The sequence below is a fragment of the Lampetra fluviatilis genome, chromosome 43, assembly GCF_964198595.1.
Source record: "Lampetra fluviatilis chromosome 43, kcLamFluv1.1, whole genome shotgun sequence".
In the NCBI taxonomy this organism is placed as follows: domain Eukaryota; kingdom Metazoa; phylum Chordata; class Hyperoartia; order Petromyzontiformes; family Petromyzontidae; genus Lampetra; species Lampetra fluviatilis.
Window position 1 is genome coordinate 139903 of NC_136317.1, and position 25757 is coordinate 165659.

At 50.6% G+C, this 25757-nt stretch overlaps 1 protein-coding gene across 1 annotated transcript in view; it reads right to left on the minus strand.

The window, feature by feature from the left end:
• Positions 1-10119: 10119 nt before the first annotated feature.
• LOC144946906 (5-hydroxytryptamine receptor 2B-like) overlaps positions 10120-25757 on the minus strand; it is a 44829-nt gene continuing 29191 nt past the window's right edge. The window contains exons 2-3 of the mRNA XM_078875973.1: positions 13588-13788; positions 10120-11075 (exon numbers count right to left, since the gene is read on the minus strand). Of these exons, the coding sequence (XP_078732099.1) occupies positions 10120-11075; positions 13588-13788 (1157 nt within the window). The remainder of the gene's footprint in view (positions 11076-13587; positions 13789-25757) is intronic.

The window sequence follows — 25757 nt, forward strand, 5'->3', positions numbered from 1 at the left end:
GGCTGCTTGTTAGAGGCAGCGGTGTGGCTGCCAGGAGGAGCTGCGGAGAGAGAGAGAGAGAGCAAGAAGCTGTGAGAGCTGCGGAGGGAGAAGAGCAGCAGAGAGTACAGCCAAGGGGGGCTGTGTGAGAGAAACAGCAGCGGAGCTGCTGTTGTGGATCGGGCCGACATTGGAGTCAGCACCGTGGAGAAGCTACAGAGTAAAGACAGCCGTGTGGGTGTACAGCACGAACCGAATAATAAAGGACACTGAGCCAGACATCGTGGTCCAGTCGTTTATTACACTGGTGTCGGAAGTGCAACGGCATGTCGAAACAAGTGAGGAAGAAAGTTAATCCGGCGCCTGCATCGGCTTCTTCGTCCGACGACGACGAACTCCCTCCAACCACGGATCCTGTTGGGGTGGTGGAGGAGAGCCAGGCTGAGGCGACCACGGGAACGGGAGTGGAGGATGTTGGCGCGGTGGCGGGTCCGTCGACATCATCAGACGCGGATCAACGATGGCAAGCGATGGCGGTACAACTGGAGGCACTTAAGGACGTCCTGGCGCATCTATGCCATCTCGTCGCGCCAGGGACGATGGATGATGCAAGTGGTGCTCCGCGGGCCGCCACGTTGCCTGTCCTGCCGCCGCCATTGCCCACGCGGCAAGAGGCCGCCATTTTGCGCGCTCCGTGGCGCCAAACCGCCATCTTGGCCACGCCGCGGGCCGACGCCATTTTGAATTTGCCATCACAACCACCACCATTGGAAGACGGCGGGAAGAGGAGTCGGAGTCGCCACCTTACAACGGTTAAAGAATTTTCCGTCGGTGGGGACTGGAGCGCGTTCGCCTGCCGCTTCTTGGCGGCGGTACGCACAGCAAGATGGACCGATGCGGAGGCTTTGGAGGTGTTGCCGACTCTCCTGGACGACGAATCTGTCCGATTCTTCCGTTCCATAGCGACCGATAAGAAGGCAACTTTATGTGGTGTTTTTCAAGAAATGGCCGATGCTTATGAGCCACCAGATGATGCGCATCGGCGATTCGCTCAACGACAACGAGCACCAGAGGAGTCGCCCGTGGCGTTCAGGGGTGCGGTGCTGGAGCTGGCCATGGCAGCTTATCCTGAGACGCCACAGGACCTGCTTGAGCCTCTCATATTAGGGAAAATGTTGGAGCTGTCTCGGGATCTAGGGATCCCCATGCCTGTGTGTGGGCATGAGAAGCTAACTTCCCGGATGGCTGCTAAGTGTCTCGATGCGCAATTCAACCTCCGTCGCTGGAAACAAGTGACGGCGTGGACGGGGGGGCCCGTCAAAGATGGGGATGCGCTGGGATGGAACCCTGCGCAGGCCGTCTATGTTCCGGATGACCGGGGCCCTCAACAACTGACGGCCGCCTCCGCTCCATGGACGGGACGCGGCGGGCCGAGACCGCGCGCGGTGCTACCAGAACGGGGCCGTCAGGAGGCAAGGCCTGCGCTTCGGCGCAACGAGGCCGAATGTTTCCGCTGCGGGCGTAGGGGCCACTACGCCAGAGACTGCTGGGCCCGCTTCCCGGCTCCGCCGCAGCAGGAGGCCTCGGCACCGGTCAAGTCGGCTAAAGATCCTCCGAAACAGGCATGTCGGCACGCACCAGACACTCGGCAAGGCTTTCCACCTCACCCACCACCTGTGTTGCGCGATCCTATTGTTGTTGTTAAAGAAAGGCCATCGACGGGGCCTTGTCATTCAGTTACGCAGTGGCGCAAATTGGCACGGAGAGTTGTCGCGGCCGCTACGGGTTCGTCCACTGTACCGGGGTCTGTTGCTGCTGACTCTCCCCTGCCTGCGTCCATTGATCTCGCTAGAGCGCCTGTCGTACCTGTTCCAGACAGGCCGGCCGTGACATTGCGGGGGACGAGGGGCCCTGCTCGGAGGACGCCTGCCAGGTCTGCGGGACCTTCGAGCCCTGCAGCCCTTCCGACCCAGCTGCGGGCACGGTCACAGGACAAGCCCAAGACTAACTCTTTAGAGACACGGGACGGCGGTGGACTTCCAGCTGCGACAGGGGGATTACCCCCTGTCGTTCCTCGACTTTCATCGCGTTCCCGTTCTGCGAGTGGGCCGCCGACCGTCCGGGACGGGCCGGCGACCCGCACACGTTCCAAATCGCTTACGTTTCGTTGATTGTTGCTGTCTTGTTATTTTTTTCTTACAGTTGTATTTATTGCATGCTTTTGTACGATCGTTGATGTTGATTGCGTTGTTGTTGTTCTTGCTGTTACATTATATGCTTAGTGTCCTTTAGGGGGGGAAGCTCGGTTCGCCGCATTACGATTTGCTATTGGTCAGCCGAGGTCGGCTGGGATTTTTCTACGGGGGAGGGTGGTGTAATGCGGGCGTAAGCGACCTTCCGGAGGTGACGTCACGGGGGGTGGAGTCATGTGACGTGGGGGTAAGGTTCGGGGCTTTAAGCGGGTAAACCGGAAGGGGAAAGTAGTCGGGGTGTGAGCGGAAAAGAGTGAGGCCACGCGGGCAAGTGTGGAGAGGGGGGGGCGCCGACGGCGATCGGGAGCCAACCCCGAAGATAAGAGGAAGCTGCGGAGTGGTGTGCAGCTGGGGAGGAGACAGCCAGGAGGGCTGCGTGTTAGAGGCAGCGGTGTGGCTGCCAGGAGGAGCTGCGGAGAGAGAGAGAGAGGGGGCTGCTTGTTAGAGGCAGCGGTGTGGCTGCCAGGAGGAGCTGCGGAGAGAGAGAGAGAGAGCAAGAAGCTGTGAGAGCTGCGGAGGGAGAAGAGCAGCAGAGAGTACAGCCAAGGGGGGCTGTGTGAGAGAAACAGCAGCGGAGCTGCTGTTGTGGATCGGGCCGACATTGGAGTCAGCACCGTGGAGAAGCTACAGAGTAAAGACAGCCGTGTGGGTGTACAGCACGAACCGAATAATAAAGGACACTGAGCCAGACATCGTGGTCCAGTCGTTTATTACACATGCAATGGATAAATTAACAGCTTAAGCATGTAAAGGCAACTTCACTTCTTTAATATTAATGAAAAATAAAGTGACTCTTACAATACATCTTGTTTGTTTCTATACTCACTATTATTACAATCCACTCAGTTTATTTTATTAAAGATTCCACTAGGTGGCGACAAATAATATTGTTGACTGAAACGTGCTTACGTATGATGACGTAAGCACGTTAGTGCGAGCCCTCCCGGAAGCCATAGAGAATGCATTGGAGCGCCCGCCGTTGGAAAAAAAACATCTTTGAATTGAAGTCTATGGGAACACTCTGGGCGATTCTCAGCCAGAGTGAAATCGCCCAAAAAGAGGCGGTACTCCACAGAACGTGACATGACGCTGATTGGACTATATCCAGAGGCACAATAACGGCTAGCGTAACTCTGTGGTTGAATGACATTGGTGGTGCGTCGCCCAATCGCCCTAATGAAGAAACCGCCCCTGGTATTAACACTCGGTGGCAACAGAGTTCTCCCATTAATGGTTTTCTCGCAAGCCCATGTGAAGAGTGTTGTGGCTCCCTCGTTATTTCGGTTTAATGGCTTTTGGTGCCAACTTTGGGGGGCCATTGCCTCTCCAATTAGTGCGTTTGGCTACGTAGGGTGCGCAATAAATTCAGCACACATACCGATTGATGCCTCATGCCTGTGACCTGGCCTAAAGCTGTAATAACCTGCGACCTGATTTTACAATGCAATGCAGCTCGTATTCTGCATTCATACGGCGGCTAATATGTGACTGCATGTCAAGATCATCACGCTTGGCTATGTACGGTGTGAAAGAAGTTCACCATACATACAAGATGCTTTGAAAAGTAAAAGTAAATCCTGCGGTTTTTACCGTTGCATTTTTTGCGACACAAAACACCGTTTGTGCAACTGGGTTTAAAAATGTTCCCGTATTAATCGTCAAAAATAAATATTGCTGTGAAAACAATAAAAATGTGACTGTCGCACAGAGGGCCGTTTTTGTTCACGTGGTGTTTTTGCAGTGAGTTTTGCCCAGTGGTCGAGCGTCGAAAATAGATCCGGAACGAAGCTGGACCGCGTGCGGGCTCGTGGGGGACACCCCAGGCTGGACCTGGTGCTGATCGCGGATCGTCGTCGCTCTCGATGGCGCGGACCGTGTCTATCCAGCAGCAGGAGGAGGCCTGCCTCGGGGCGATAGGTCACGGCGACGCCTGGAGGAACCTCAATTCTCAACGGGCCCCATTGATGGCTGCGCGACTATAGCCGCTGCTTTTGGCAGTGACCTCTTGCAGTCAGGCGGGATTGCCAGCAGGGGGCAGTGCAGGCGGGGGATCCAAGCCTGCCCGCTCCGGTGCATTTGCCTCTTGGCCACGAGCGACCAACTCGCTCCGTGAATTTATTGCTGTTTACAGTTTTGCTAAAAAAGATAGTTAACAAGTTGGCATGCCAGCCGAGTAAGGGAGCCAGAATTTGTTTTGGTTTCGACTGTACACTGTGTACTCGCAAGCGTGGGTTGACGCCCACGTGCTCTCTTTCTATAAATGTTTTTTTTTAATTTCACCAGGTAAGGCCCACTTGAGCTTTGGAGCTCTTTTTTTCAGAAGCGACCTGGCCACAAATTTGATAGGTCAACGAAGTGGCTTAGCATCACGTGGAAATGTATAGCAGCCAAATACCCCAAGAGGATGTTTCTAAATGTGGAGAGAAAAACCGGAGGACCCGGAGAAAATTCTACACGGCCAATGATCGCTCATGATTGGCAATTGGCCGGAATCATAGAAAAATCATCGGGATCGGTTGTAAGCAATGATGATTATGATGATTTAGACTTGTAACGGTGCCCCACCACCACACGCTATGCGCTCGCTCTACTGGAGAGGGCGACTCAGAGACACGAGCAAGAACCACAGACGAGCGGGAAGGCAGCGTTAATGACAAACAGGCACCGACAATTGCCCAAATTCTGCGGTGCTTTTATATATGAAGGTGTTATAAGCCAATTAGTGTTCAGAGGTATGTATGTTGAACTTATTTCGCAGCGTACGAAGCCAGCCGTGCTAATCGGAGGTGCGGAGGAAGGCCAACAAACAATGTCGCTGTTTCGCATCCTGGGTACGGCAGCACCTCCTCGATACCCATGGCAAGGGGATCCACCGACCCCTCGCCGTTGCCCCCCGCAGTAATAAACGGCGTCGATGACGTTTGAAGCAGAGGAGGCCAGAGGACACCGCTGTAGGTACACCGCCTAATTTATTAGTCTCATTGACAACATTAAACGGCTTCCTCAACAACAACAAAAATGGCAATTCATTACATTCGCATTGTACTCTGCCTTTTATAATTTTATATATTTATTTTAAATACTGTACGTAGAAAGCACCGGGTATATACACAAGTGCTTGGAAATATAAACGTCTTCTTTGTAATGTATATATGTACATTGTGCATAAACCGAGACCTCGTCGCGCGGAAAGACGCACTTAAATTACGCAGACTGGAGCAAACGCTCCGATTTGTTTTTCATTCTCGTTTTACACCGTGGCTTCAAAGAGGTGGCGTGAAGATGTTTTGGGTCTGAACGACAAATACAGTCGATGGAAGCTCTCCGATGCCCTTGTTGCAGCCGTGTCGCGGCGTGGTTTTGTCGGCGCGACGTGTCCGACGTTTCGCTCCGCACGTGAACACGCCAGAGGGGGAGCTTCTTGAATGAACTGAATTCAATGGACGGCAGCGGAAACGTCGGACGTCGTGCTGATGTTCCGCGCGGCTCAACCGGGAGAGCGCATCGCAGATTGTGTGCGGCGCAACCGCGAAGAACCTCCGCGGTTTTGCGTTACGGGAAAACACAACATCATGGACTGAAACGACTCTTCCCCCCGCGACGCTTCAGAGTTGCCATTCTATTCAAGATTCGTGTGTTGTATATTGTTTTGTAACAATATATTACGGTGAATGGTAGCAGCCTCTATTGCTCAGCAGGGGTCATGCGAATCGACGTGTGCAATGCGAGCGTAAGAATCGGTGATTAATCGATGGGTGTCGGCCCGCTACGCCCACGGTTATGACTTCTGCAAGGCAAGCTATGACGGGAAGCGTGCCGTGACGGCGATCGTCTTTGATGTGCTCTTTAACAACTCAGCGGTCTTTTGACAGTGGAGGTTGCTGTGATTTATATTTCGCCTGGCAACTGATTCCTGCTTGTTCCATGTAAAGCGTTTCCATTTGATATTTTTTGTAAACTTTTAGTTTTTTTCCCGTTTCACAAAGTCACTCCTATTTGTGCTTGTCGGAGTCGTGTGGTGGTGAGACGGCGTGCCCATTTAGAACTCTCTCTCCCGAAGCGGGAGTGCGTCATCCCCTGCGTTGGAAAACGGCCCGTGGATGGGAATATCACAGAACTACTTCTGAGATCCCTGCAAGTGACATCCCTCCACGCACTAGAGGGCGCTGCGCGTTCCGACACACCCTGCGACCAGATAAACTTTTGTTGCATGGCAGTTAAAAACTCTAAAGTCGGTGTTTCTCGGAGCTGGGTTCAAGCCAGCGTTTTAGCGATACACCAAATTTAGTGTGACGGTTTTTTTGTGTGCGCAGTCATTGGTGGCTAGGTTCACACCCTGGAGTCGAACCCAGGCCCTCAACGGTACTGGTTCAGTGTGTATGCACCAAGCCACCAGGCTATCTCGGCTGTGGTTGATTTTAATGAGCCTTGCAATGGGCAGGAGGGAATCTCCTTTTGCTGTTTTTTCTCCACTTCATATTAACACGTAGGCTTTCGCGACAAATATTACGACTCATAAATTATTTTTGGGTAAGATCGCGCAAAGTAAAATGTGCATCGTACACACTCCTCCACCCGACACAGGCAATTAATAAAGTTGATGAACAAACGTTGCAATTTATTACCGGCTTCAGCAGCACCAGCGATCATGTTGGAAAGCAATCCAACTGCCTGATGATGCTGGTTTAAACTACCAGAGAGAGAGTCTGTACACCCACCGGTGTACGTATGTTGAACTTCTTTCACACCATACATAGCCAATCGGAGGTGCAAGGGAAGGACAACAAACTAAACACAAAAAGCAGTTCTAAAGAAATGAGCAATCTAGATTTAAAAGTGCATAGCTCCAGTGGCTTCCTATTATCAAATGGAATAGCGTTCCAGATGGCCGCAGAAGCGCATCTGAAAGCGTGCGATGCGGTGACCGTCCTTGGTCGATGGCCAGCCAAAAGCCGGCTGCTTGCGAGGATGACCGGAGTTCACGTGATGGTTTATGCTCCTTGACAAGATCAACAAGATACTGTGGTTCAATGTGGCAAGCACTTTGTGTGTAATCAGTGCGACCTTATAACAAACTATTCGTTCGGCAAGTCAATGCAGCTCGGCGAGCGCTGCACGGACACGGTCGGATCTCGCAGCACCGATCGCGACACCGGCGGTGTTGCTGCTGCTGCTGCTGAAAGAGGAGTCGTCAGTCGGCCACGTCGGTTCAACACGTGACAACTTTCTGAACTGGCTGTGTCGGGCGAACGAGGGAACACGGCGCACATTTTACTTCCGCGGCGAACTGACACGAAAGTCAATGGTGCAATGTTTCCCATTTGCCCTCTGTAAAGTGGTACATTTCATTCTCTCCCAGCAGGAGTTAAAACACCTCTGGAGTTGATTCACAATTGTGTGTGGAGCCCCATGGGGTGCAGCTCGAGCAGCAGGCTGCGGTTTGGGCCGACCGATGGTGCCGTTTGTTTGCTTCAAGAACGTTTTCATTTCAGCGGGAGCTGTCCGGGGCTGAGCTCTAGAAATATTTCAACGACCCCCCCACCCCCCGCAACTTCCCAGGAAATTATTTCTGGAGAAATGACACTGTGGTCTTAGTGTAAATACGATAAACTTCCGTCATTATACCGAGATAATGGCAGGACCTGTGAACAATGTCACTTGCATCTCCCTACAATATCAGGAGAAATTCGATCCCTAACCGTCTCTTCTTTTCGACAGGTTAACAAATAAATACTATACAAGTGATTTAATATAGCGGATGGAATAATACGTTTGCAGGTAACGGTTGAGGCTGGAAGACCTTTGTCATGAATAGGAGATGATCTATGGTCGAATAGAACCTTGTCTGTCTAAATACATTCTCACACACAAGTTGTGTGAGAACCCGTATCCCGTTCACCTATGTACAGAGCATTGAGTGGTAAAAATGAGGTTACCAGGGGTAACGAACGGGTCGTGTTATGATACATCATCCCTCCCCCTCCCTGGAATTTCGATGAATCGTCACGATCTGGGGGCACCGACGATTCGAATCGATTTTTTTCTCGTCTCATTTTCGCCGACTCGTTTTCATCATCTTCGCCGTTGGTTCCGTTTTGTCGTCGTGGGATAACCCCGGCCAGCTTCGATCTTCCGCGAGGCTCGCCGGGATCAACAACCCCCGGAGCCGCGTCGTCACGCAAACCGTGGCAGCAGCCGATGCGGACACTTATTGATGACGAAGCACGGACGGAAGATGAAAATCTCTCTGGCAGTGTGCGGCGACCTTGGTCACCCTCAGCAGAACCCAGGGGCATAGAGAACGACTCGATGGCCGGCTCACAAACACGGAGGAGGAGCAGCAGCAGCAGCAGCGACGCACCGCTCCGCTACTCCTCAACCGCCTCGTCGCCGTGACGCTGCAGCTGTCGCTCAACATCCACACCGGCCGTACGCAGAAATCCCGTTGGTCTAAAGTGTTATCACCTCAAGACGTTGTGTATTGTGCGTATGTTTTAAAAATAATAAATTCTTAGAGGAACGATCCCCAGTGTTTTAGACCAATGTTTCTCTCATGCAGCGTTTCTCAACCTTGTTTGTCCCCTCGGACCACTCAGCCCACTCCCCTGGTGACAAAAAGCATTGACTTCTCTCTCTCTCTCTAAATACCATGACTACAACATGATTCATATTACCGGAACATGAAAACATTATTTGTTTAAATGCAGCCAAAAGGTTTTTTTTAGAGGGGGGGCATTTATATGTCATGGTGAGGCTAGTTTAATCTGTGTAGTTTACCGGACTTCATTTTTATATTAAATAAGTATAATATTAACATCGGTAACAAAAGTTCCAAACGTCGTCGTTATTGTCCAGATTAAGAAGCTGTGTTTGCATCACAGCCCCGCGGATCACCTGGAGGAGCATCGTGGACCGCCGGCGGTGCGGTGACCGCACTCTGAGAACCGCTGCTTGAAACGATTGATTGTGAGTGACCACTGGACTCGACTGACCGTAGATTTTGAAACCCAATTACTTATCTCGCAATACGCGCATCGGATCGTGCCTTTAATAATCGATTACGCTCCATTCGTACGCGTGGCATCAGTTCCCATGACCCCTGAAGAGATTCCGCTTCCGCCAAAATGCCAAAACGAAGCCAAGCCTTTGAATCGAGTCGTGACCTCGAATTGCAAAACTGAGATGCTGGGTTGAAAGAAAATAATATAACATAATAAATTCTTATTTTTTACTTTACCGAAAGACCCAACGAATATGATTTCCTGCAGTCACGAAAGCTTTAAGTCAAGATTTGAGATGCTGGGCTTGAATCCGGGTCACAGGAGCCACCCGATGACTACAACTGGGTTCCCAAGATGAGTTGATGATCTCAACCCGGCAGTCACCAATGACCACACGAACAAACAACCCCCCGTTCTAATTGATTATGCACTCGATTCGATTGAACTTCAGCTCTTTGTTAATTAAAGGTATTACTTTGACTGCCGTGCGACAAACAATCTCATTGCGGAAAGGAATGTGGAAATTGCGTTCCCGACCATTTACAGCTTAAGAGACCACCTGGAAGGAATGTTCCGTGAAAATTATTTTTCTTCGGCCATTCTCTGACGCATGTTGCAGGCTGCTTCGTGAGAGTTCCAAATGGATTCAATGCATCAATAAATGGAGAGAGAAGTAAAACGTAACAAACACCTCACGAAAAGCACCCTTCATGAACCCTGAAATTCTCAAAACGAGGTTCTACTGAACCTGAAAGACAAAAACAGATCGAAGGCGTGCAAAACATAAACTCGGCAGCTGCAGTCCCCTTTCCCGTAGAGCAGTGGCTTTTTTCCCCCATCGGTCGCAAACACACGCGGTCACGGCTCCGCCGCCGCCAACCGCCGAGTCACACGCAGCTGGTCCCCTCGTAGCCGTGCCGGGCGACCTGCGCCGGCACCGCGTCCGCCGACGCCACGCCGCGCCACTCCGCCTGCGCGGCGGCGGCCTCCGACAACCGCCGGTGCCGGTGGCCATTGTGGTGGTGGCTGGCGCTGACGACGGCGGCGCCGTCGACGGAGCGCAGGCGCCCGTTGGGCGCGAGCGACGCCCGCCGGCGCGAGCCCGGCACCGTGGCCTGCGCGAGCTCCTTGGAGGAGCCGCGGTGGCGGTGGCGCGCGCGACGGAAGTCGCAGGCGACGTAGCGGCGGAACGCCTGGCGGTACGTCCGGTTGAAGAGCGTGTAGACGAGCGGGTTGACCCCCGACGACACGTAGCCCACCCACACGAAGATGTCCATGAGCTTGGCCATCGCCTCGACGCTGCACAGCGACTCGGGGCACAGCGCCGACGTCACGTTGGTGACGAAGAAGGGGCACCACATGACGAGGAAGAGCGTGAAGACGATGCCCAGCACCTTGGAGGCGCGCCGCTCGTTGCCGAGCGCCTGCGCCGAGCGGCTGTGCGCCGCCTGCGTCCTGCGCAGCGTGCCCATCGAGGCGGCGGCGACGGCGGCCGCGGCGCCGCCGACCGCGCTCGACCGCTCGCCATCGAGCAGCGTCGGCAGGCGCTCCAACGTCTCCTCGTGGCGGAAGACGACGCGCTGGTGCTCGCTGCCCCTCCTGGTCGATGCCGACGTCACGGCCGATACCGAGCTGCCGCCCCGGCTGACCTCCATAAGGCCGACCTGCCCGCGGAGCAGCCGGATGGTGAGCACGTAGATGACGACCATGATGAGCAGCGGGAGGAAGAACGAGACCACCGAGCCGTAGATGACGAAGTTTTGGATGTTCAAGACGCACGCGCCGTTCACGAAGACGTGCTGCTGGTCCTGCAGGCCCAGCACCGGGATGGGGCTCGCGATGCCTGGCCACGCGGCGACACGATCCGGGGGATAGAGAGAGTGAAACGGAGCTCACCCATGCCAGGCGCGTTGTAGGTAGCATGCCTCGCCACTTGCGGAATCGTCGCGATTTCAGGTACCACAATTCACAATTGAAGAACCTGTGTGTACGTATTTTTTTAAGATCGTGGTAAATGCAGTGTCCCCTTTAGTGGCTGCAGGGGGTCGTGTGAGCTTATCACCTACGACGTATATACGGTCTACGGATTGGATTGACCAGTTGACTGATCCGCGTATTGTGAACACGGGAATCGGTTTGTTCGACGAATCGATAGAGGCCTTGTCGGCAGAGAGGCAGGCCAGGTAAACGAGCAGGCAGGTAGACATACCTACGATCACATCACCCGGGAATGCGACCAAGCCCATCATAACGTTAGAAGCTAAGCAAGCTTGAGCCTGTATCGTGCTTGGATTGGTGGCCACTGTGCACAAAACAGCGCTGCCATTGGCTGCGGGCTACGTCGTGGGCAGCAGAGGGCAATGAAGTGAAATCTGTCATTGTACTGTACATCTATGCCCGCACGTTTGTGCTCCCCGCCTTCACCAACCCACCCTGACCAGCACAGGGAAGTATGTTCGAATAACCTTCGCGAGCCGCACGGCGTGGGGGACCATCCAGCAGTGGAATGGCAAAAGGGCTGTACTGTACGTGCAGCTGTATAGGTGTAGTAGAGTTCACGACTCTTGGACGCCGGAGTTGGAGGCACACGGGTTTATTACACACAGCAGGGTTGTGGCATACAACTCTAGAGGGGGTGTCGGCCCCCTCACCCGGCTAGCTGGGGATACACGCGCTAGCTACTTTCTAGCCTGCCTCCTAGTCCTCCTCTAATGGGCTAGGGGAGGCTATCTGGCCCGACACTGGTAAATCGGGCCCGGTACCCTGAGTCCCAGACCAGTGCTGACAGGAGCACCGGCTCTGGATCTCGGGACCACGCCGCTGGCTCGGTCCTGTTCGGCCCTGATAAGGACGGCAAACCAGGGGAGTCCAGGGCTCTAGCTAAGACGTCTTCAGTCTTCACTGGTTAGCTTAACAAGAACCCCGAGCCCTCCGATACATCCCCTTTTATACCCAACCCCCCGCTGAGGGGTGGGCCCCCCCCCGGGTGCCTGGCGCGGACGTCGTAGAGAGCACCTCCCCTGTGCACTCACGTAGCCCCGCCCACTGTGTTTGTTTGCCCTAAGCTGCCATGCATAACGGGCTCTCTCTCTAACACCCCTACATAGGCAGGCAGATAGGTGAGTGGTAATAGGTCGTGAGGCCTAACGGCTCTGGGTGAGTACCAATCGAGACGTGAACCACGAGTCCTGTGTTCATTCAAGGGAGACATCGGATAAACACCGGGAAGAAACGGAAATGCAGGGCACCAGTATGTTTTGTTCCCCCACAGAAGTTAATTAACAAAAATATGGCAAAAAGTTCAAATCGAATCGTAGCGCCACACTTATAAGATGGAGCATTGCAAATTGCCAAAAACCAGGAACAAATTGTGGTTTGTGGTAAATAAAATACTGACTGCTGTAACCCAGTGTGCAGCAACCACAGAGACTAAGCGGCAGGCCCGGAGGTGATGCCACTGCATACAAGTACGTACGTGTGTACGTTGAACTTCTTTCGCACCATACGTAGCCAACTGTGCTAATCGGAGGTGCACGACTCATCCTCACGGAGTCTCAAGACCGACCGCGAAGAGATGATTATTTTTAAATGCACTTGATTTATTAAGGTAAAAACCTCACTCCAGTGTCTGAATATATATACATAGTTGAACTTCTTTCTCATTGTATGTATCCAACCGCGCTAATCAAAGATGCGGGGGAAGGACAACAAACTAAACACAAAAATTAGTTCTAAAGAAATTCGTTTTCAATCTAGATTAAAAAAAAGACTTCCTTCACGAGGATTCAGAATTGGGATTTCTGGCCATGACCATTCGAGGGTGGTTTTGCTTCATGCGAGAGGACCCACCACACATCACGAGGGGGGGGGGGGTGCCCTGAACATCGCCATCTCCTGGGGATAGATCGCAGCCCCACGCCGACCAACACCCAGCGAGCTGCGGTGGCCACCCGCCCAAGTAGTCACCAGGCTCGTACCGACTTGCACCTCCTATTATCACGGTGGGCTACGTACGTACGCAAGAAGTTCAATACGCATCTTGCACTCGTATCGTCTTTCAAATTGTTTGTTGATGTAACGTCTGTTAAAAAGAGCTTCATAGCTCATCGGATTATTCCAGGATAAATAAATATTATGACACTGAATTGCCCCTTGTTTGTCCTCACAGAGAACAAACCTTGCCCACAACGCCCTGTGCCAGCAACATTTGATAATTTAACTTTTAATATAAAACAGTTGTATTTATATATACACGGCTCTTTGGCAGAGACTTTAAAAAAACACATTCCGAGCATTGCGGTAAATAAGATAAAAACGAAATGGAAATCGTGACCGCAAAGCTTTGCACGGCTGACCGATAGATATGGCCCACACGGCGGTGATCTTGAGCAGCGTCTTGCTGCGCGAGTTGAAGCGGCTGTGCTGGATGGGCCTCTTGATGGCGATGTAGCGGTCGAGGGAGATGGCGCACAGGTGCATGATGGAGGCGGTGGAGAAGAGCACGTCTAGGAAGACCCACACCGGGCACATCTCGCACGGCAGGGGCCAGCGCATGTCTGGCACGCACACGGGGGGAGGGTATGTTAAATGTGCACGTCGATAACCATGGTACAGCTCCATCAGCATTGCCGAGGGGACGGATTTTTCACGTTATATTTTTTTCCGGGTTCGCCAGCAGTAGGCTGCAGTAGGCTGCACCTGACTGCAGTAAGCCGTAGCCGTAGCGATGGGTCTGTAACTGGATGTGGTGTGCCGGGCGTGGGAATATTTTCCAGGTCCCTGGCCTAGACAGATCCAGCTGAAAGAAATCCAGAGCTGTTCACAATAAAGGGATTTTTGGGAGGTTAGATCGAGTGTGTATAAATGTTTTGTTGACCCACCACCACCCGACGCAGCCAATTAGTAAGGATCGTCACGTGATCAAAACGTGCCAATGAGCTATTACTTCAGCACATCGGTGTGATGGCGAGTAAACACACAAGATTTATAGCTGTTCCTCCGTGGTGCTGGGTCTTTTCAATATGATTTGTGGAGGTGACTCTGACGGCAAATGGACACTAAGCCAGCACTGTTGAGAACCTGGGGTCGATTCTGGTTGTCTGCTGCCAGCAATGAAATTGGATTCTCGAGTGCAGCGAGTTTATGCTTTCGGTTGCTCCTTACAGGCCAAAATAATCTGTCGCATTCACTTGGTTTTTAATGTAAATGATCAGCTTGACATCCATGTGATGAGCATTTCTGTCTGTGGCAGGGTATGTGGGAAAACGCAGTAGGGGTTAGTGTGGATAAAAGTGGTTACTTGAAGGTATCTCAAAATAAGTTCAATGATATCTCCTTCCCCAGTCCAGTCCCTAACACGGGGTAATAGACTAACCTGTGGGCGTTCTCAATGAGCACTTTATGAGACTAAGATTCGTTTTTTCAACAAACTAACCATAAAATAAGTATTCCACTGTATGTTGATTGACTGTGAGCAGCCAATAATAGGTACTTCATATTCTCTGCATACTCTTAGATCAACATAATGTACATGCATTATACACATACATTATGTATTTAGATTAACTGTAAATAAAAAAAAATCAATGATAGGGATGCATATTCATGATATGACTACAATGAACCCCCCCCCCCTCTGGTCTTCGCTCACAGTGATGACATCACTGTGAGCAGTAGGAGGAATTCTTCACAACTCTGGCTATCGCCTGATGATGCTGATTATTTTAATCACCTGCGAAACGTCACGGTACTCGAATTGTTAATGCTGTGGGTTGACTCTCCAACACACCTGTGCTGAACGAGTAACTAATTGGCACATCATTTTGTTTCCGTGACAAACCTTACTAATTGGCTGTGCCAGGTGGTGGTGGGGTTTAACATCACATTCATATTTACGCGATCTAACCCAAAAAAAACCTCTATTAAGGACAGTGTGTAGAGTATGCACTCAGTACACTGAACTACGGTAATCATTTGTGGCTGAAAGCCTATTGTTTCTTTTTTTCAAATGACTCAACGTTTTAACTTTTAAAGCTTATAAGTCTACGAGTAAGTGTAAGAATAATAATGATGATACCCCTGACCACCCAGGAAAGGCCTCGCTGACTTTGAAGACGTGGCTTTTTTCGTTTCAGGAGAGTCCCGTGCTTGAGGTGTTTTGGCCAGATCCACAAACGAGCGCCCGGAGGCATCCCACGCATCAGAGGGGGAACCGCGGGGGCGCGATGTTTACTGCCTCGCCTGGTATACCGGAGATCGTGGGTTCTATCCCTAAATGACTCTGACTACTTTGGCGTTTTCCACGGGTCCTCCGGTTTTTCCCCTCCAAGTTCATAAACGTGTGCGTTTAGATTATTTGGCTGCTATAGACTTCCACGTGATGATAAGCCACTTCGCTGAGCTATCATTTGTGGCCAGGTCGCTTTTGAAAAAGAGCTATACCAAGCTCAGTGGTCCTTACCAGGTAAAATTTTTAAAAAGTGTAGTTTAGATCAATATCAACACTCCACCTTCTGTACTGCCATCTCTTGGTCAGGTCATTTCGTAGCCCTAGCCTGCAACACCTGGCATTCCAGAGGAGCCTGCCGCTACCCAAGCAAGTGGCCATGCTGAACGCTGCTTAGCTTGGGATATCATGGCGAAAATGGCGGTTGGTGATTGGGCCCAGGGATGCACTGTGCAAGGGGGAGTGTATCGATAGTTGAGTGTTCACGTGCAATGTAATTGAGGGACTGTTGTCTTGCTGTGGATCGGGTTTGTTGTTGTTGTTTTGCTGCCTTTCCCAAGCTTCCATTTGGTGTTGACGAATGGACAGGGATTTCGGCACTTGTGCAGTTTGTATTTATTATGAGCAAATTACTTACTTTTTCTCGATCTGGCACTCATACCGTCTGTTGTATTGTTTGTTGATGTAACTCGCTGACCCGCGCCTACTGAACATCTGTGAAAAAATAGCTTCATAGCTTATCGGTCTCTTCCAGGATAAATAAAGATTCGGATTCTGAGTTGCCCCTTGTTCATCCTCACAGAGAACAAAACCTTCCCCACAATGCACTGTGCCAGCAACATTTGATCATTAAACCATTTTTAAATGTTTTTTTTTAGATATATATGAAAGTAAAACTTGTGATTATTGAAGGATTTGTCTGCCACTACAGTAGCTAACAGTGTAACTATTCATATGTCAATTTAAAAACTGATCACCAGAAAACAATTGTTTAATTTAATTCTAATCAGGCCCCGTGGTGTTAAATGCAGTCTCCAACCCCTATTATCCACTCTATCTCTCTCCGCTCGGGTGTAATGAAGGGGGATAATTCCCAAACCGTTGCCAATTATAAACTTTTTTTTATTCTAAGGCCACATTGTCGTTGACGAGGGTGGATTAGATCGTGTCAGCACAGCGCAGCAATAAAGTAATAGCTATAAAGAGCAGAGGTTTTCTTTTTCTTGTAAGTTTAACATTGCAGCGCTGACTTGGTACGAAAGGGATTTAAATAAATAACCAAAGCACTCACATGAGCATTACGTGCATCTTCCCTGCATATTTGGCATATTTAGCATTTTCAGAAATAAAAAATTTCACGTAAAAGGACGCGTCGCTTCATTCCCTTGATCCCATTACGAGGGGCTGCTGCGGACCTTGGCCGAAAGTTGCGGGGCCGTCGCGAGAGGGAAAACAAAAACACCCCAACGGTGCCACACGCACACACACAGACGTCAGCAGCGATCAAAGTCTCGAGCGCTGCCGGGACGCGACGCGTGGGGGACGCGTCACGCACGGTAGCGCGGGGTGTGGCGGAAAAAGAAATCGCGCAGCCGATGAAGAAACTTCACATGGGAGGAGCTCGATGGGGAAAAAAAAACTCGACAATTTTTTATTTTTGCCAGGTGAGGCCCACTGAGCTGTATGGCTCTTTTTAAAAAGCAACCGGGCTATCACAAATCAGACAAATACTATAAATGCACGTCGATTCTAAATGTGTAGGGAAAACTGGAGGACCCGGAGAAAAATACACGCGGCCGCAGGGAAAGAAACAAGCAAAACTCCAAATATACAGCAGGCGTTAGGGTCGGGATCGATCCCACGACCTCCTGTATACCAGGTGAGGTAGTTAACATCTCGCCACCGCCACGCCCGCTTAAGCGAATCCACCCAGCGACACTCGAGAAAATCTACCCTCTTATCTGGGGCAACCACGCAGGTGTGACGCACCAGAGAGCGCTTCTGCTTGAGGAAAATTTTTCCCAATGTCAAACGGCGAGGACGGTTTATTTCTGTCGTGCATTGCTGTTTGAACGCCCGTCGTTCTCTCGTTTACTAAAAATGCACGTGCAGCAAGCCTGTGCTATGAAAAGCGATTTCCGGGCCCGGCTCCGAGCGGCCAAGACAAAGAGAGGGCCTGACGGTTCAGCCGCACGCTCGGTCTCCAAAAAGGGTGGGCCTGCGTCCGACGCTCGCGAGCGCGAAATCGGAGAGGTCCCACGCCGGTTTGACAGCAAAATGTTCCGTGGCAATTAGCCCCCTCGTGGCTCGAGCCACTTCGCAGCATTGGCAGCGTTAACAACATCTAATCACCGTAGTTCGTCAGGGGGAAAAATGACGAATGTGAAATTAAAGGAAATAAGCGACTTTCGTGGTGTCGGAACGTTCCAGGGAATTTACGGAGCACCTCGCCAGCACAGCTCCGGCGCGCACACACAAGTCCGGGGCACGGACACAGTTCGCTGGGAAGAGCAAACTGTCGTGCACACCCCGGTGGTCGTTTGCTTTCACGCTGCCTGCAATAAGCCGCCGACGGCACAAGCAGATTTCCCGAAAATTGCTGAGAGAATGTTCAACGCCGTCGCGATCATAATCGCGCTAAATGGCTCCTTCCTCCGCGTACCCCCCCTGCCCCTCACCTCACAACACCCCCCTCAACTGGGAGGCCACGCAAGTGCGAAGAGTGCGGGAAAATGCTGCCGAAGCTCCGTCTGGGACAGGAGAGTCTGGCTAAGAAATCGTCCGGGCCCTTCTACCAGCAGAGTGCCTGAATGCAGTGGCTCCGGGGAAAGAGGACGGGAAGTCTTTAACAACCCAAGGCGGCTCCTTCATTCCTTCCCACCTACTGAAGATGATTTTGCTGAAAAACGGCGAGGTTGAAAATCTCCAAAAAAATACACTGTATAACAATTATGTTTTTGTTCCTGGGTAATAAGTGATATTTCCTAATTGCTTATGCCTCAAAAGTACAGAAAATGGCTATTATTCCCCACAAACTTTGCTTTTGTGACCAGGACAGTGAAATTTAAAAATTTACCTACTTTTCAGAAGATTCCAGATAGATTAAATGCTGAGTAAACTTGGAAAACTTCTAGAACATTCAAGAACTTTCCATTAATATAAATATTAGTATAAATGCAAGAGCCTCAAGCCCGCCAGTTCATTTTAGTTCAAGCTGCCTAAGTGGATGCATTTTTCAGAGATGGCATCAAGAGGCTGCAAGCATCCGGCAGACGCATTTTGCTATTTCTGCGGCCAATTTATCAAGCCAAGAGCGAAAAATACTCTGTGGAAGCATCTGCTAAGATGTGTGAGGCCTACAAGGCATATTTCGGCATGCCTGTCGGGGATCAAGACAAACCCTGGGCACCTCATTTCACCTGCGAGCAATGCAAAAAAACTCCCTAAAATAAGATGGACAATTGTTGCTCGGAATTTTATGTTATAAAATTTGTAAAAAAAAAAAATTGTAAAAGTTCTTAGTTTTTAAATGTTTTACAATTTTAAATGTTATTGAAAAAATATAACATATGAAAAATATTACGAGAAGCTCTTACACATCAGTCATGGGTGAAATAAATGTATTTTTGTAGAATGGTAGAGAGGGGAAAAGAGAGCCATGAAGTTCGCTATGCCAAGAATTTGGCAGGAACTCACTGACCACTCAAGCAACTGCTACTTCTGCATGGTGGACCCTTCCAAACGTCGGACTGGCAAGAATGCACCTGCTATCACGTATCCGGACCTTCCTTCATCTCCCCGGTGCCACACTGCCATGAGCAACCCACCCACTCCTCCGGAGAGAGAGCAGCCATCTTTAGAAGAGAGCAGCAAGTCAGAAAGCGAGGAAGACGTCGTAGATCCAGATGACAATTTCAGAGGTGGAGCTGAGGAGAGAAACCCATACTTCTGCAACCAAAAAGACCTCAACGGCTTGATCAGAGATCTTGGTCTCACCAAGTCCAATGCCGAGCTTTTGACGTCTAGGCTAAACCAGTGGAACTTGTTTGATAAAAGTGTGCAAGTCACAAACCAGAGGTAGCGTCACAAACCTCTTAGCAACTTCTTCACCCGTCAAAATGGGCTGTGCTTCTGCCACAATGTGACCAGTCTAGATTTGAAGCTTTCGTGACTGCAATGATTCATATTCTCAGGTTTTTTCGGTAAAGTCACGTAGGTAAAAACATTAAAATTAATGAAAGTAAAATAAAACAAAACAAAATAAAATTCACGACGTTTCGGAGGCAACACAAGTCTCCGTCATCAGGTGGGACCGTCACAGCCGAATTAGCTGATTCAAGAAGGAATCATTGCTTCACTTGATGCAGCTAATTCGGCTGTGACGGTCCCACCTGATGACGGAGACTTGTGTTGCCTCCGAAACGTCGTGAATTTTATTTTGTTTTGTTTTATTTTACTTTCATTAATTTTAATGTTTTTACCTACGTGACTTTACCGAAAAAGCCTGAGAATATGTGACCAGTCTGTTCGAGGCAATCGGAATCGCCTGTAACCAGAATGAGTGGCGCCTCTTCATTGGCAGCTCATCCAGGAGCCTCAAAGCCGTGCTGCTCCATAATAGTAACAAGTACCTGTCTCTTCCCCTGGCTCACTCGGTGCACCTCAAAGAGGATTACAACAGCATCAAGACCTTGCTGGATGCCTTGAAGTATGATGAGTATGGCGGGGAGGTCATCGGAGACTTCAAAATGGTGGCATTCCTGATGGGTCTCCAAGGCGGTTTTACCAAGTTTCTCTGCTATTTTTGCCTTTGGGACAGCAGGGACACCAATGCGCACTACCATAAGCGGGACCGGCCACAGCCGACAGAGTTTTCTGTGGGGAGGAACAATGTCAAGTGGGAGCCACTGGTGGACCCCCGGAAGGTGCTGATGCCACCACTGCACATCAAATTGGGCCTTATGAAACAATTTGTCAGAGCTGTAGATAAGGTGTCGGCAGCCTTCAAGTACCTTCAAGACTTCTTCCCTAAGCTGTCTGAGGAAAAGGTCAAAGCCGGTGTCTTCGTCGAACCACAGATAAAGAAGATCCTTGAGTGCAATGAATGCCCCAAGAAGCTCACTAGTAAAGAGAAAGCGGCTTGGAACAGCTTTGTTGCAGTGGTTCGTGGCTTCCTGGGCAATCACAAGGCCGAAAACTATGTGGAGCTGGTTGAGACTCTGGTGAACAACTACGGCACAATGGGCTATAGTATGTCCCTCAAGGTCCATATCCTTGATGCTCATCTTGAGTAATTCAAGGAGAACATGGGAGCGTTCTCGGAGGAGCAAGGCGAGCGCTTCCACCAGGATATACTGGACTTTGAACGCCACTACCAAGGACAGTATAACGAGAACATGATGGGAGACTACATTTGGGGGCTGATTCGTGAAAGTGATTTACAGTATAATCGTAAATCTCGAAAAACTACTTATAAATCTTTTGTAGTTATTATTGTATTACTTTAGTATAAATGATTGTTAATTTTGATTCATATGTTGTTTTTTTTCTGACTTTATGTCAACGAAAAAGCACAAATTCGCCCGTTTTCTCACAAAAAATATGTAAATTTCATAATATCACTGTCCTGGTCACAAAATCAAAGTTTGTGGGGAATAGCCATTTTATATATTTTTAGACATAAGCAATTACGAAATAACACTTACTACGCAGGAACAAAAATTGTGTTACATAGTATTATTGGTTCTTTCGGTAAAGTCACATAGACGGGAAATAATAAAATAATAATAATAAAACAATAATATGAATCCCTGCAGTCACGAAAGCTTTAAATCCAAGTTTGTGCTACATAGTGTTATAAACGGATTGTTTTTGTATTGGCAGTCACGCAGAAGCACAAGTCCTAATATAATTTCACTCGTCAATAAAGCAGAGCTGAGCCTGGACGGGAGACCATCCTGGAACACCAGCAGTTGTCCAGGAAATTGCGGTACAGCGATGGATTTATGCGGCGTGGGATTCATTTGGTTTATGTGATCTCTTCTCACAAGCCGCTCGTTCGTGTGGAATTGGTAAAAGTTTTCAATTCAGGACCCTCGTGAAAAGAAAATTAGGACTCGAGGTTTTTCCTGGATCAATAAATGGCATTAATAATAGATTCCCTTGCCTCCTGTACCTCCCTCCCCCACTGGCTTCCCTCCATCACCAGTAGGGTCAGCTTCAAGGTCACCTGTGATCAGTGCCACCACCGCACCTCTACCTTCGGTCGTCAACCGAATCTCTCTTCGATCCTCTCGCCCTGCACTACTGCTCACGGTAAAAATTCAGCAGCAGCGCGACTCACAACCTCCTCCTCTCTACACAAAGAGCAAAACCATGGCCACTGCCGGGCGTCGTTTCTCCATGGCAGCCCCACGCCGTCTGGAATGCGGCCATCATCGTCCCCACCGCTGCTGTTGCACATTCAGAGCAGCAGCAGCAGCGGCGGCGATTGAATCGACACAAACTTCTAAGAGGCCCCACCACATATTATTAGGAGCTGTAGCCGAGGTGATAGGATATGAGGATGAGTGTACCTGTGTGGAGGTGCATTTGTTTGTGTCTAGGTGTGGTGCTGTGTATTGGCCCTCGTGCATGCCTTACGAACGCCTCCCTAAGCCCCGTACAGGTCTCGGGAGTTAATCAGTAGCGCAACTTCCCATGATTGAAGTTGTTTGCTCGCTCCGCGGCATGTTTTTGAAAAATAGCCATATTCAAAGCTTACTCTTGTAAACGTGGCTCGCGTTGACGCTCCAAATGTATCTTGATGTTGGCTCTGAAAGAACAGAAATAAGAATAGAGGCTGGCACAGGAGACATTGGCGTGGAGCTTCGTCTATATTTATGGACGTCTTAGCTCTCAGAGCGGGGCCAGACTTCAGTGACAATAAGACTATTTTATTTCGTGACGTGTTTTTGTTTTGTTCAGCGCAAAGCCGATGACGCTTGGGCCAAGACCATCAAAATCGCTCCACTCGAGGGCTCGGCCTTAATCGCGAACAGCCGGAAACCCCGTAGTCAAACTCGCCATTTCAACGATGCTGGCTCTAATCACGGCCGTCGCCAGCTCCCCGGAGCCCGTCCGACCACCCCTTAGAGAGAAACGATTGAGTTTTCTGGCTGCAGTCGAGAAACGAGACGCGGGTTAGCCTTCCCCTGCCAGGGGAATGTCCCCCACTCCGAGCGCGCTCACCACGGAACCCGCTAAGGCAGCGATCTGTTTCGGTGACCACAGAAAACAAACAAGCAATCACCTCCTTGAGTTTCAATTAATTTACGAGCTCAGACCGGCCTGCTAATTGGTGCTAGGCAGCCCGAGCATCATGTTCGTTCGTGACGTTCGCACACTGGGCCACTTGTGATGAGTTCTCGGTGCCAGTGCTTTTCATTTTAGTGCCATCTCATTAACAAGAAATCCGTTGCCACAACCCCCCCAGCCCCCCGCCCCCATCACTAACCCCCAGCGCCCCCCCCCACCACCTTCCCCCGCCACCCTCCTGCCGTGTAGAACCACGAATGGCTGCGGTTGAACTTGACGGATTCAGATGAGGGGAGTGCCACGACCCCCTCGGCAAAAATTCTGCAATAAATGTTTTCCCCCCTTGACGGGGTTCCCCTGGCAGCGGCTTTGGCGCCACCTCTTCGTTCGTTTTCCACGGTGTAGCAGCAGCAGCAGGGCGGGGATTTTTTGTTCTCGTCCTCAACAAATAAATACGAGGGAGCCGAACTGCGTCGGCTGGGCCCGGGGTAAACACGGCGCCGGGAGGTGGCGGCACAACGAAAGTAAACACGCAACGCGCATTCGCCGAACGGAAATGAAGCAACAGCTGGAAGGAGACAAAGACACCACCGGAGAAACGCGCAGCCAGGATGGTTGCGCACTCACGGCGGCGGTCGAAGGCGGACGAGGATCAGCGTGAAGATGTAAGGAGGGGGGAGCGAGAGCGGCGCTCGATTGCGTTTGGAAATTGACAACGAGAAGCGTCGGAGCGCTTGCTCGGCAGTGGCGGCTACGCAACGGGCCTGTTACCCGGCGGAGGCGAGCGAGGGTTGGCCTACGGAGGCGGAAATGAGCCTCCTCTCCAAGCTCTGCGGTGCTCTATTTATCGCGGTGTTATCGGCCAATTCATGAGTGTTTACATGTGGGAGGAAAGCCGAGTACCCGGTGAAAGCCCACGGATGCGAGGGGGAAACGCTCTATCCCATGCAGACGAAACAACTGGGGGTCCACACTTGCTGTACCGCATTCTCGTGGCGCGCACAGGAAAGGGGATTTTCACAACCTCTATGTGCGGAGATCCACCAACCCTCGCTGCTGCCTCCACAGCGCTGGAGGGTTACAGGCAGCAAGCCCACGTGCAGCATAGCCCACGAGCAAGCCACCAAATCAAGTGCACTCTTCAACAAACTCCTTGTGCTCTCAACAAAAGCTTCCTTCAGTCGAAGCCATCGCACCGTACCAAGTTGCCATGGCCACGGTAAACGCGCTACCGCTGACATTTGCTCGTAACGATTACCCAAAACGTGACCCCAGCGTATCATTGCCCTTACAAAGATCTCCCACCTGGCAGCTTCGATTTTTATCTTTTTTTACTCCCCCTTTCAAAAAGAAGGTGCCATTCGGCATTAAGGAGCGAAGCGTCCAAAAAAATAAAGTAAAAAAAACTGAAAAGCAGAATCGAAAAATGCCAGCGCTAGGCCGGTGAGACGCGAGAGATGTTAATATGTTCTGATCCTGTCTGCGAGCTGTATTATCGACGCGACGTGACCTTTCTCTGCCTGGCCTCTAACTCGCCCTCTTGATGTCAAGTCTGGCTTATGCCACGCGTTTCCGAAGGTCACAACAATGGCTTCTCAAACTCCTCTCCCCTTCCCCCAATTTCCACATCTATCAGTGTTCTACTCTAACACTAACACACGTACACCAATGCACGCGTACTCACGGGCACGTACGAGCGCACGTGCAAACCACACACGTGCGAATGCGTGCCAGATTTGTAGCACAGTGCTGTAACTATTAGTCCACGCACAAAAAGGTAAAGATCCCCCATATAGCCCTAATATTTTGTTGGGGCAAGTGCTGTTAGCGAGCACCTATGAAGACTGTCACGGCACACGAGGGGGTGGGTGGCCAACACCACGCCCGGCCGCCATTGTCTCCCTAGTGGCAATGTTTACACACTGCACCAGGTACTCATTTTGAGGCTGAGTCGACCTAGGGGAGGCCCATGACCTGCTCAGATAATCGTCACCGGTGTTGGCCGCGAGCGGGAATCGAACTCGGGTCGCCAGGTTCGTAGTGCAGCGCGCTAACCGCTATTCTACCGCTCCCCACACACATACACACATGCCCATATACATTAACACAGGCACACGGATAAGCACACGTATATATACGTACATACAAACACATTAAAGACCCCAACTTTTTATGATCGGCCAGCGGGAAACAAAAAAAATCCCGTGGAATTCCCAGGGCTGCAATCGTTTCACGACACTCCTCCTGTCCATGGAAGAGTTCGCCGGCGACCCTGGCTCGGCTCACGGGGGGGGGGGGGGCGAGTGCTTTTCAAACGCCCGTCATTCACGCACTCACCAGTCACGCTCGGGGCATCGGGGACACTGATGGTGCCGGCACCGCCGAGACCCTGGGTTCACATCACAGGTCGCCACCTTCGCCACCGTGGACCGCAAGCCCCAGCGCATTCCTCAGGCAGCACAACGTCTACTATTATTATTATCAAGACGGTGCTCCCGTGTACTACAGAGTATTACAATTTTTGTAAACATTTCTCAGAGTTTTGCAACAATACCACAAGAAATGTACCTCCTCTGGGCTCTGGAGACCACGTGGAGAAGATTCCAGGCATGTGTTGACAATAATGGCGAACAAGTGGAGACTCTTTGAATTTTTGGAGCTATTAACACACATTTGTCATCATGTTACAGTGTATTATCCGTTATTTTCCCATTAAAAAAGATAGTCCCATATAAGTGTTACAATTTTTTTTAAGTGCCCTGTGCAATGTGGTTCAACACAAATTACCGGCATCGCCATATTTAAGTACAAATCAATTCTTGCTGCCACCTGAACAAAGGTGCCAATTGTCCGGACGGTACCGAGGGTGAATCTTGGCCAGGTGGAGACCCTGGCTCAAATCCAGGGTTCGACTGCCCGTGATCAAAGCGGGTGTGAGCCACTCGTAATGACACTGGCCTCTAATGAACAGACAGTTGATAGTCTCAGCCCAAACTAAACATC